Genomic DNA, 12,713 nt, shown 5'->3' with positions numbered 1-12,713 from the left:
AGTGTACTTAGTTATGTGGGATTGCTTGGTGTGTGTTAGTGTACTTAGCTTTGAGGTATTGCTTGGTGTGTATTAGTGTGCTTAGCTATGAGGGATTGCTTGGTGTGTGTTAGTGTACTTAGCTATGAGGTTTATAAAATCAACAACATAATCATAACATCATACACATAACAATACGAGACACGTTTGTGTGGCGCAAACTATAACCTCACCTACAAGTGTCACAATGACCCACGGGGATCCAATGCGTCGTGCATTGAACACATAAAAACACAGTCAAACATGGGTATCACATATAACAGAGTTCCTTGGACCTGTAAATGCTCTGGTTATACTTAGTCTACTTGTGACTTGTGTTTCGCATCCTCGGAAATCAGGAGTTCCACCATGTTCACAGTCTTTCCGCACTCTTCCCAGCCCAAGCTGAATTCCTTATCTATCTCCACCTCAAAGTTCTGTAAAGGGAGGTAATTCGTGACTCCTTTTTCAAAGGTAGCACACCACTAATGCAGTACGGTCGCTTGACATTACCGTATATAAACACATATAAAAGTTCTTGACAGGGACACACATATTATTCGTATTCATCCAATACATATTTATCTTGTCCACTGATAATACTGCATTCAGTCTCTCAAGCTTTCATATTTTTGTTGGAACATTTCAAAAGCATGACATTTGCCTCTGCACCTGTGTCGAGTATGAATTTTACAGTGTTGGTATTTTTCCATTTCAAACCTGTAAATCAAGAGGTCAAGCTTGCCTTGTTATTCCTGTTATGTGCCTCTATATCTGAGGCCCTACATATCGCTATCACACATTCTAGTGTTGGGTCTGCAGAGTGTCTAATTATAAGTAATCACACTTTTAATCAGTAGACTATCTGGTCTCTAATCATCTCTTTGATCTCCGAAGCTACAGTCCTTCCTTCATTAGTTACAAAATGGTCAATTGATTGACATTGATTCACCTTCTTCCGGAACATGCATAGCATTCTATCACAGTATATTTTCTGGGGTTACAGAATTCTCTGAATTTTTTCTAGTACTGGTTCCAGACAGAAATTTTACTTTTATTAGACTTACGTACATCCAAGTAAGTATATCAAAATCAATCTGAATTTGGAATTTTTTGGCATAAAATATATAAAGAAAAAATAATTAAGATTTATACCATAATACCTCGAAATAACACAATTATAGCTGTACTAAGCTGCGATTACGTAGAGCTACAAATCGGTCCTATGCCAACTAAAAAGTGTCCAAGCTTTAAGATTACATATAATTAATGTCTCATATGAGTATAATATTTAGAGGTTATTATCAGCCCGAGAGTCCCGATATCAGCCCGAGCAAAGGCCCCGAGGGCTGATATCGGGACCGAGGGCTGATAAGGGATATGATATCAAAATGGTCATATTATAAACTTTTTATTATATGTTCAAGTAACAAAAAATCAAGTCAACAGAAACAGATTATTACAAGATGATATTCAGTCAATTCTGAATAAATATCGTTTCAAATCGCTGCTGTCAGTAATTATTAGTCCAAGTGTTCAAGTATTCTAGTCGCTAGAGAATTAAGTATTTCCTCTCCCTGGTTTGTTGACATTTTGTTTGTTGACATTTTGTTTGTTGACGACTGCTCAACACACTGTCTAAGCAAAAAACCAACTGACAGCGTAAATCCGGATTTTACTCGGAACGCTTCTGGCGCTTCCCATATCCAATACAGAAGTAGAGGTGTTCCGAACAGGGGGTGCATTACGAGAATTGTTATCGCATGGGGGGGTGCATTACGAGAAACTTATCACACGGGTGACCGGAAGTGATATCAGGAGTGGTCAGAAGTTATCAAATATGCAAAAACACTCATATTCTGAGTAAACATATGATAATATCAAAATAATGCATAATTGTTGAATAAAATAACTCTTTCATTAAACTATCCAAGTCTGTCTTGAAAAAAGAAAGAAACAACCGCCATGACAAATTACACAAGGTGTTATCTCAATTATCCATTCCTATATATGGCTTCATGGACAAATATATTTCTACTGATGCCGCCATCTTTAACTACAATATCCATAATGGGTCATGACACCCATATATAGAAGAATGACCTAGCCTATAAACGGAAGAGATGAAGTTTCCATCATGGTGGTTATTTCAAATTTCGAATGCCCTCGTTACGTAAACTTGATAAATTAACGACATTTTAGGCAGAATTTAACTTAACACAGGAGATCAATAGTGGTAATTTAGTAATAAATTATATTTTGCATAGATACACATATATATAATAATAATGATAATTCGTGGTTCTTATAAACAGCTTTATCACAACCTAGTTAGTAGGTCGTCTCAAAGCAGTTCACAAATTATTATCCTTGGTTATAGGGCCTTTGCAACCAGCTAATATCTTTCTCAACTCCCTGGGAGCATACAGCCGGTGCTGCCATTTCGGCGCTCACAGGTAGCATTCAACAATTCTAGCACTGCCTAACCACATAGTCATACACAACTGAGTAGACTGGAACAAGCGGAGTAAAGTATCTTGCTCAAAGATACAACACAGTGCCGTGCCTCAAACCTGCAACCCTTCGGTCACGAGCCCGGCGTCCTACCACTACACTACTGTGCTTCCTTTGTATATATATTATGTTGCTTTACCTAACTGCTGTAATACTGTTAGAGTGATGTCCCCTTGCTAATTGTATAAGATGGCACCAAACTACATGCTGGCTGCGGTGCTGGTGGGTGAATTAAAACTTGCATTTACCTGCAATGTTGAGCCCCAGAAAGTCATCGAGGTTGAAAATACTGTCTAGGACATTGGGATCGCCTATTTTAATCGGTACTCTTGTCGGACATTGTTATACAAGAGGCCCAATGGGCCTGCATCGCTCACCAGGTATCAATCTTACACTTGTAATCTTAAAAGTGGACTAAAATACAGCTACAGGCAGAATATCAGTGTTTGATTCATGGGAACCTATTAAAAGATTTAAATATATGACGCCTGTGACCTTGAATGTTGAACAAGGACATTAGGTTGAAAGCGGGTGAAGGTCATTCATTTGAACAAACTTGGTAGCCCTTCATCCTAGCATGCTACAGGCCCAATTTCAGTACCCTGGGCCTTTTGGTTATTGAGAAGAAATTGTTTGAAGATTTTAAAACATTTGACCCCTGTGACCTTGAAAGTAGGTCAAGGTCATTCATGTGAACAAACTTGGTACCCCTTATCTCAGCATGCTACATGCCCAATATCAGTACCCTGGGCATTTTGGTTATTCAGAAGAAGTTGTTTAAAGGGTTTTTTAAGACAATTGACCCCTGTGACCTTGAATATAATTGAAGGTCATTCATTTGAACAAACTTTGCAGCCCTTCCTCCCAGCATGCTACAAGCACAATATCAGTACCCTGGGCCTTTGGGTTATTGAGAAGATGGTGTTTGAAGATTTTACGACATATGACCCCTGTGACCTTGAACGTGGGTCAAGGTCATTTATTTGAACAAACTTGGTAGCCCTTTATCCCAGCATGCTACAGGCCTAATATCAGTACCCTTGGCCTTTGGGTTATTGGTAAGATGTTGTTTGAAGATTTTACGACATTTGACCCCTGTGACCTTAAAAGTGGGTCAAGGTCATTTATTTGAACAAACTTGGTAGCCCTTTATTCCAGCATGCTACAGGTCCATTATCAGTACCCTGGGCATTTTTGTTATTGAGAAGAAGTCGTTTCAAAATTTTAACATATTAGACCCATGTGACCTTGAAAGTGGGTCAAGGTTATTCATTTGAACAAACTTGGTAGCCCTTCATCCCAGCATGCTACAGGCCCAATATCATCACCCTGTGCATTTTGGTTATTCAGAAGAAGTCGTTAATGTTTTTCACATATTTGACCCCTGTGACTTTGAATATAGGCGAAGGTCATTCATTTGAACAAACTTGATAGCCCTTTACCCCAGCATGCTACTGGCCAATTTTCATCACCCTGGGCATTTTGGTTATTCAAAAGAAGTTGTTTATTTATTTTTTACATATTTGACCAATGTGACCTTGAATATGGGTGAAGGTCATTCATTTTAACAAACTTTGTATCCCTTCATCTCAGCATGCTACTGGCAAATATCATCACCCTGGGCATTTTGTTATTGAGAAGAAGTTTTTTTAAAAATTTAACATATTTGACCCCTGTGACCTTGAATATGGGTGAAGGTCATTGATTTGAACAAACTTTGTAGCCCTTTATCTCAGCATGCTACTGGCCAAATATCATCACCCTGGGCATTTTGGTTATTCAGAAGAAGTTGTTTAGAGGGTTTTTTAAGACAATTGACCCCTGTGACCTTGAATATAATTGAAGGTCATTCATTTGAACAAACTTGGTAGCCCTTCATCACAGTTTGCTTCTGGCCAAATATCGACACCCTAGGCCTTTCGGTTATTAAGAAGAAGTCGTTTAAAGTAAAATATTAGTCTATCTTGGACTTGCCTTAGTGATTTTTCCTTCTGGTTTGCCTGTCTGGCAGCCTTCTTTGGATTGCTCCGTCCAGGTAACATAACTGTTACCCAGGGATCCTTTAACCCATCGAGTGACTTGCGGTATATATTATCCTTGCAGAAGACAAAGACCATTCAGTTTAGGGAAAAGCAAGTGGAAGTTCTGTTGCCTCGCATCACCTCAGACAGTGTGTTGTGCCATGTCTCCAAGCTTTGTTATATTAGTTCAGTCACCAATGGCTGACCCATTGGGTCCGCTCCTCCTCAATGACAGAAATGGGGCGTTAACTTACATGTAATTTAGAAACAAACTTGATTCATGTTTACACACAGCAGGAGTTCATGCAAGTAATCTTAAAATTCACTCTTTCCCCCACAGGGGAGCATCTTGGCTTTCCAAGCTGGGTGTCCCTATTTATATGATTAAAACATTAGGACTATGGGCCAGTGATGCTGTCTACCGTTATGTAGAAACACCCAAACAGACTTTGAGGAAAAATTTCATACCATGCAATCATTTACCAATGCGACAGCTAATATGTAATTTCTAAGCAATCCTCAAGTGTTCACAACCATGCAGGGTCAATTTAACCAACATTATTCCTCTGATTTTATTTCCAATTATGTCAACCAAGTTTATCACATTTCACAGTACAGGACTCCTGGGCTGGGGATATTAATTTACCTTATTGTATTTGTATTATGTCATCATTTTCTTATTAATCTAATTAATGTAACAATGGAATATTGTGATTTTAAATATGTGATACTAAATGTTGACCAGCTAGATTACTGTTGATATAGATCTTGTTAGTATTGAGCAAAGAAATTGTTTATATTCAAACCAGTGTTTTGATGCGAACCCATGTGCTATCAGTTAATGCTGATGCGCTGGTGTGATTACCACTTGGCTTGCTCCATTACAAGGCATAGGATCAATTTGATACCCGGCCAGGGCAGAAGATGCCGGGTATTGTCGTGTATGTGGGTTTCTGTGACCTCAGAAGAAACTGAACAACAGCCATGTTTGGTAGTAAACTCAAGACTGCTTTTATTGACCTCCATACAGGAGAGTTCTATATCGTGACTAGTATTATGCGCGGACGGATAGTAATATCCGGAATGTCTTATACACTACAATTCCTCCCTTCTAGCTTTTTAAATGCCTTTTACAAGCCTTAAATGTGGGTTTTTTTGTTACTAATGTAAGTTGTCAATGGATACTTTATATTACCTTTATAAAGTTTATACACTTCTCCTGAACTTAGAAAATAATAATAATAATTTCTATTCTGAACATTGAAAATAACAAAATCATAACATTTTTTTTTAACAAAGAAACCTTTCTGGTTCCTGTGATCACACTAGGGATTATTATGCCCGTTTTAACCCAGTGTGTCACGGTAATAAACATTAACCAGTCAATAACGCACAAAGTCATCAAACTTCTTTGGTTGCTGAATGTTCCTTCGCGGTCGAACTAAGGGTGCAACTATTGGACGTGGAACCCTTGGTGTCTCTGGTTGATTAGGAACCACAAGTGGTGCCTCTGAGTGTTTCTCGACAGCACGATGATCCTGACGCGCAGACACGTTACGTGATGGTGTGTCTGTTTGAGGTAACACAATCGGTTCAATATTCCGGCACACTGCTGGCTTGCAAGATTTCGACATGGTGTATTCCGGCAGTGGAGATGCTGGAATTTGCGCGTTTCTGATTTGGTCAACATGACGTCGCCACAGGATTCCTGGTGCGATTTCGACTCTATACGAAACAGGTCCGGTCTGTTCGGAAATTTTACCTGATAACCACTTGCGGTTACCCCGATAATCGCGTACCGACACTTTTTCTCCTACTTCGAATAAGCGCAGTCGCGTCCTGATTTCTCGCATTTTATCTTGTTGTTTGTCCACTCGTCGTCTTGTGTCTGGACGCAACAAGTCAAGTCGAGTCGTCAGATATCTTCCCATAAATAGCTTGGAGGGCGTCTCGTTGGTCGTAGCATGAGGCGAGTTTCGATATGCGAGAAGAAACTTTGCGAGATTCTTCTGTGTTGAGCCGCCGTCTTTCCTGCTAGACTTCATAGCTACCTTGAAGGTTTGTACAAAACGTTCCGCGAGCCCATTGCTACTCGGATGGTAGGGTGCTGATGTAATGTGTTTGACCCCGTTCAATTTCATAAAGTTTTTGAAGTGCTCGGACACAAACTGTGGGCCATTATCACTAACAACTTGGCGCGGTACTCCGTTCCTAGCGAATATGTTCCTTAGAACATCTACTGTTTTCTCTGCTGTCGTAGTTCGCATGGGAACTACTTCTGGCCATTTCGAATGAGCATCAACAACGATCAAGAACATAGAGTCCATAAACGGTCCAGCAAAGTCTATATGGATCCTTTCCCAAGGTGTTGATGGCCACTCCCATGGATGGAGTGGTGCTCTAGGTGGTGCAGATTTCACCTCCTGGCAACCTGCACAACTTTTGCCAATGTTTTCAATAGCCTCATCTATACCGGGCCACCACACGTAGCTTCGAGCTAGTGCTTTCATGCGTACCACCCCAATATGTCCCTCATGAAGTTCTCGTAGAACGTCGTCACGTAGTTTGGGTGGTATGATGACTCTCATGCCCCATAGTAGGCATCCTTCATGTAATGTGATTCCTGAACTCCTCCTGGTGTAGGGTTTCATTTTCAGTTCCTCGTCGGGGAATTCTTTCCAGCCATATTGCGCTGCGTTGAGTACTCGACTCATAGTCGGATCGCGAGCTGTTTCTCGTCGAACCTGAGTTTCGGTAACAGGTAAGTGTTCTAACTGCGAAACATGCAGTGAGTGGAGAGCCTTTTCGTCATCTTCATCATCTCCACTTCCTTGTGTCGTTAGCGGTAGACGCGATAAGCAATCAGCGTTTCCATGTGCTGTAGTGCTTTTGTATTCAATGTCATAGTGTACACCTGATAGAAACAATGCGTATCTCTGCATACGAGCTGCGGTCATCCCTGGGATGCTCTTGTCGGGTTTGAAGATCGAAACTAACGGCTTATGGTCAGTTATCAGTGTGAACTTCCTTCCGAAAATGTAGTTATAGAAGTACTTCACTCCCCAGACTAGTCCTAATGCTTCTTTGTCTATTTGTGAATAGTTTCGCTCGGCTTTGTTGAGCGATCTCGAAGCATAAGCAATAGGTCTCTCACTTCCATCGTTCATGACGTGCGAAAGTACAGCTCCCAGTCCTTTAGGAGATGCGTCGCATGCTAGTCTGACAGGTTTCTCTGGGTCGTAGTGCGTGAGGACTTCCTTTGACGTCACAAGGCCTTTGACCTCCGCAAATGCTGCCTGACACGATTCACTCCAGTGCCACTTGTGGTCCTTCTGTAAGAGTTCGTGTAGAGGATGCAGGACAGCTGCCAGATTCGGAATGAATCTTCCGTAGTAGTTTACGAGCCCAAGAAATGCTCTAAGTTCTGACACATCCCGGGGCGCTGGTGCCTCATTCATCGCTTTTACTTTCGTTTCTGACTTATGTAGTCCCTCGGCATCTATCTCATGTCCACAGAATGAGACCTTTGTTTTGAAAAACTCGCATTTTTCCTTCTTGAGGCGCAAACCATACTGGTCTAGACGTTCTAGAACAGCCTTGAGGTTTCTTAGGTGCTCCTTATCAGAGTCTCCTGTGATCAACATGTCGTCAATGATGCATTGGGTTCCAGGGATTCCCTGTAGCACAGTATCCATGGCACGTTGCCAAATTGCTGGTGCCGATGCAATGCCATACACCAGTCTGTTGAACTGATACAGACCTTTCTCAGTGTTAACCGTCAAAATCGGTTTTGATTCCTCACACACTTCCATTTGAAGGTATGCGTGTTGTAAGTCTAGTTTTGAAAATTTTTGACCACCGACAAGTGATGCGAATATATCTCTGGTTTTTGGTAACGGGTACTGGTCAACTTCCAGTCGCGGGTTGACTGTTCCCTTAAAATCGCCACATATACGGACGGAACCGTCTTTCTTAATAACCGGAACAATTGGAGTCGCCCATTCACTGTAGGTTACTTTGGTCAACACATTCTCCTCAACTAAACGATTGATCTCTGCCTCCACTTTAGGTCGGATTGCGTAAGGTACGGGTCGGGACTTACAAAATTTTGGCACAGCATCCGGCTTGAGATTAAGTTTTGCTTTGATGTCCTTCATTTTGCCCCAGTCGTCCGGGAAAAACGGACTTGTGATCCTGTAGTAGCTGATCTAGTTTACCTTTTAACCCTGGGGTTTTGTCATCATTTCCATGTGTTGTGACTGCCTTTATTGCGACCCAATCCAGTGTAATTTCCCTAATCCATTCACGACCGAATAAAGGGTTGCTTCCCTTTTTGACTACAAAGAGGTCAAGGTCGCGTTGCTGGCCATTATGGTCAACTTTCACAATCGCAATTCCCACGGTGTCTAATTTCTCACCTGAGTAGGTCTTTAAACACACCTTAGTTTTTTTTAAGTCTCTCACATTGCCCTGTAGACTGTCTTTGAAAGTTTTCTCTGTGATTACCGACACAGCGGAACCAGTGTCTAGTTCCATTTTGAGTTCATGACCATTTATGTGTGGTGTTAAAGTTATCGGTGCCTTACCAGTGCTTGCGGTATTGATAAACAACGACGCTATCTGATTATACTCATCATCGGAGTTGTCATTCTTCATGTAATGGACTTTCCTGTTTCCTCCATCCTTTCCCTTGCTGAAACATGCCTTAACTATATGGCCTTCCTTACCACATGCATGACAGGTTGAATTCTTGTAAAAACACTTGTCTGGGTCATGGCCAGTTTTTGTGCATCGAAAACATTTCTTGTTAGAGTTATTTTTCTTTGCAGGGAATTGTGGGGATTTTTCAGACTTGTGTTGATATTTCTGTCCTTTATTTACATGAATTTTGTGTACAGTGTTTGTATTACCACGAAGTTCAGTGGCATCGCGTTGCGCAGTTTCCATTGCGGTTGACAGCTCTACTGCGGTTTCATATGTTAGCGTAGCTTCCGACAATAATTTTCGCTGTATATTCTCACTTCTGAGACCACATACTAACCGATCGCGGAGAGAGTCATTCAAGGTTTCACCAAATTCACAGTATTCTGATAGCTTTCTAATTGCTGCCAAATAGTCCCTAATACTTTCACCTTCCTTTTGTTCCCTCTTATGGAAACGGAATCTTTCGGCGATAACTAGTGGTTTAGGACTAAAATGTGATTTCAATAGTGCTAATAACCGATCAAATGTCTCTTCCGACGGTTTTCTAGGTGCTGTAAGCCCTCTCAAGAGTTGGTATGTATTGCCACCCACGAGGCTTAAAAGCGCGGCAACTTTCTTTTCCGCTTTGACATCGTTACAGATGAAGTACTGTTCTAGTCTTTCACTATACGAGTCCCAGTTTTCATTAACTTGATCTAATGTATCTATTCGCCCGATACGTCCTGTCACTTGGTTTGGACTAAATTGCGAATGATAAAATACTCGAGTCGCCCCTTTCGGATCCGCTCGATATCACGTGGTTGAAAACGAAAGTACGTCTCGGACGCTTTCTGTGACATGCACTGGCCTTACCACCTTGTTTTGATCAGTTTGTAGACATCTACCATTACTGTTTCAGTTTCTTTGGTCTTCACCAGTCCTCGTCGCCTTGTTATGTCGTGTATGTGGGTTTCTGTGACCTCAGAAGAAACTGAACAACAGCCATGTTTGGTAGTAAACTCAAGACTGCTTTTATTGACCTCCATACAGGAGAGTTCTATATCGTGACTAGTATTATGCGCGGACGGATAGTATTAGTATTAAGCTGTACTGTCTGTACTCTGTAAATCTATATCTTATTTCTAATAGGTGCAAAACAAAATTAAAAAAGCAAGATCTTTCACACAAAAGCTTATACGTAAAGTATATCAATCATATATCCCCGTGTTGTTGGTTTCCCAGCACTTAAGAAGCAGCTGCGATTTCGTACTCGTATTGGTAGAAAACTGTTGTAATTACGGATGACTGTCATCAATCTACTTATGGAAACAAACAACTAGCAACATAAAACTGTAATAAAAAAAAACACAACAAACAATTTTTAACAAATCTCTTCCCATCGGATATAGCCATCATATATTTCCGTGTGTCTATTTTTATTTAGTGTTCAAAGGATGATAACTCAAATACACTAAAAAAAATCCTCATAGTGGCCTGCACGAACAAACGCTTCGTTTGGTATAAAAAAAATGTCTTTGATCATCAAATAAAAAATAAACTATCAAAACAGATTTTCAAAGATTTCACATTTTTTTTGTTTTAAACGAACGAATCCATCTAAATTTATAAATTTATTTACTTTATTTATTTAGTTATAATAGAATCTGATATAAATTTTATGTGCAACTGTTCTTATATCAGTTTTGGTTGATGGTAAGTTACTTCTCATTTTATTCTGTTAAAATTGGTGAAAATTGGCAGTTCATTGCATTACAAGGTTAACGATTCATTGCAAACAGTGTTTATCGATTTAAGAATGCCTCCTTCGCTCTTTGGAAGTTGAAAAAAAAATGCGAGGAGACGTGGCCTCATTTGCATACAACATTTTTGTACGTTTGTCAGACTACAAAAAAAGACTGGCTCATGTTTGAAATATATCACTGTTATTTAAGGTAAGGGTTAATTTTGAGCAAGATAAAAAGTATATTATAAATATAAGCAAAACTGCATATTTATGCGTGTTGATTGATTCTTATGTTTTCCGGACGAACTTCTGGAATTTTTGTGTTAGTTTACAGACAATGGACTAACATCTAAAATAGCATTGTGTAGTGTCCAGCAGGTCACGTAGTAACGAGATATAGCTTGATCAAATGGCTGCGCGGGCAAATATAACGCGCGGAAACCTATGACTAGACGATAACGTTATGTCACAGGTGAGCAAAGGCTACGCTCTTCTCAGGCTTTACCTCGTTCAAAAAAAAATATTATAGCAGTTCGGTCTGGTAACATAAGCATATACATCCTATTTATACACGCAAGCATGCACATCTGTTTCGCATCAACGACGCCATTGGCTGGTTGGTGAATCATTTGGGAAGAGCTGTCAAAAATAATCGACAAACAATCTAAGCTGTTTGAATAATTCGTCTTGAAAATAATAACCGAATCGATTGAGTATATATTATGTTTTCTTCCTCGCCTATATAAAAGTAAATTGATACATACCACAAAGATCCTGGGGTGGGATCACCTTAACCTAGTTCATCTTTCTGAAACCTTGCCATGGCGCTATGGATATATCAACAAATGAGAGGTCAAGGTCGATGGGAGCAGACATTATCCTAGTTTCTTCAAACAATGGTGTGTTTTTTAAAAGAAGTATCTTTTTACATTTTGTTTTTCACAATACTAATACAATAAATAGAGAAAAAATCTAACTGATTTTATAGAATGATTCCCTCATTATATACATTTGTATTATTTTCTTTAGGGAGCATATCGAAGTACTATAATAAAAGAGCCAAGCGATGATAACTTTAGGACTCACACAACTAAATCATTTACTATATGTTATTACCAAACATTTTAGCTAATAACTTTAATATTTGAAGTTCAAGACTAGTGACAACTGTCTAGATTCATAAATACATACCTTGCAAAGGCTACAAAATGACTTTTTTGGTAGGTTTAGTGGCATATTGGAGTGTCAGAGCGCCAAGAAGTTGACAACCGGAAGTTTACAAGCAAAACCGGTGACCGAAAACAGAAACGCCCCCAGACATTTTGCCCCTGTGCAAATCCGCACACAGACATGGAAATATATCAAAAGTATATATTTTTCAAAAGTTAAATACCTGAACATTTCATTTATCTAAAAATCTGTCATCAGTTCCTTATTTAACTCCTTCAGTGGCCCAGTTATTAGCCGGAACTTATTTCAGATATGAACTACAAACGTATGAAACACTTGCTGATTGGCTGATTTAGTTGTGTGAGTCCTTTACTCCGGAACGTCATCATTTGAACTTTCCCAGAAAGACATTTCCATCGGTGTGATTTTTAAAAAAAAATCATGACACACATTTAAAATAATGTTCGCTATGCTTTCCAAAGATCCCTTTTCGAGAAACTGTGCATTACCATAACTTTTGTTGTGATGTTTTATTGTCTATCTTTGATGCATGCATCTATTTT

At 39.7% G+C, this 12,713-nt stretch overlaps 2 protein-coding genes across 3 annotated transcripts in view; both read right to left on the bottom strand.

Moving 5' to 3' along the window:
• LOC110450199 overlaps window positions 1-11,848 on the bottom strand; it is a 66,245-nt gene extending 54,397 nt beyond the window's left edge. For both annotated transcript variants that reach the window (XM_021497516.1, XM_021497517.1), the window contains exon 1: window positions 11,745-11,848. The gene's annotated coding sequence lies outside the window, so the exon portion shown is untranslated. The remainder of the gene's footprint in view (window positions 1-11,744) is intronic.
• Window positions 5,936-8,710, bottom strand: LOC110450201 (uncharacterized protein K02A2.6-like). The gene has a single exon (XM_021497519.1). The coding sequence runs from the start codon at window positions 8,708-8,710 to the stop codon at window positions 5,936-5,938; it is 2,775 nt and encodes a 924-aa protein (XP_021353194.1).
• Window positions 11,849-12,713: the final 865 nt, after the last annotated feature.

This window comes from Mizuhopecten yessoensis, unplaced genomic scaffold, assembly GCF_002113885.1.
Source record: "Mizuhopecten yessoensis strain PY_sf001 unplaced genomic scaffold, ASM211388v2 scaffold5099, whole genome shotgun sequence".
Taxonomy (NCBI): Eukaryota; Metazoa; Mollusca; class Bivalvia; order Pectinida; family Pectinidae; genus Mizuhopecten; species Mizuhopecten yessoensis.
Note: the sequence above shows the minus strand (reverse complement) of the source record. Positions and strands in the feature narration are given on the sequence as shown.

Excerpts from the sequence above, each read along its gene's own strand:
- LOC110450201 (XM_021497519.1), bottom strand. The coding sequence starts at position 8,710 with ATGAAGGACATCAAAGCAAAACTTAATCTCAAGCCGGATGCTGTGCCA.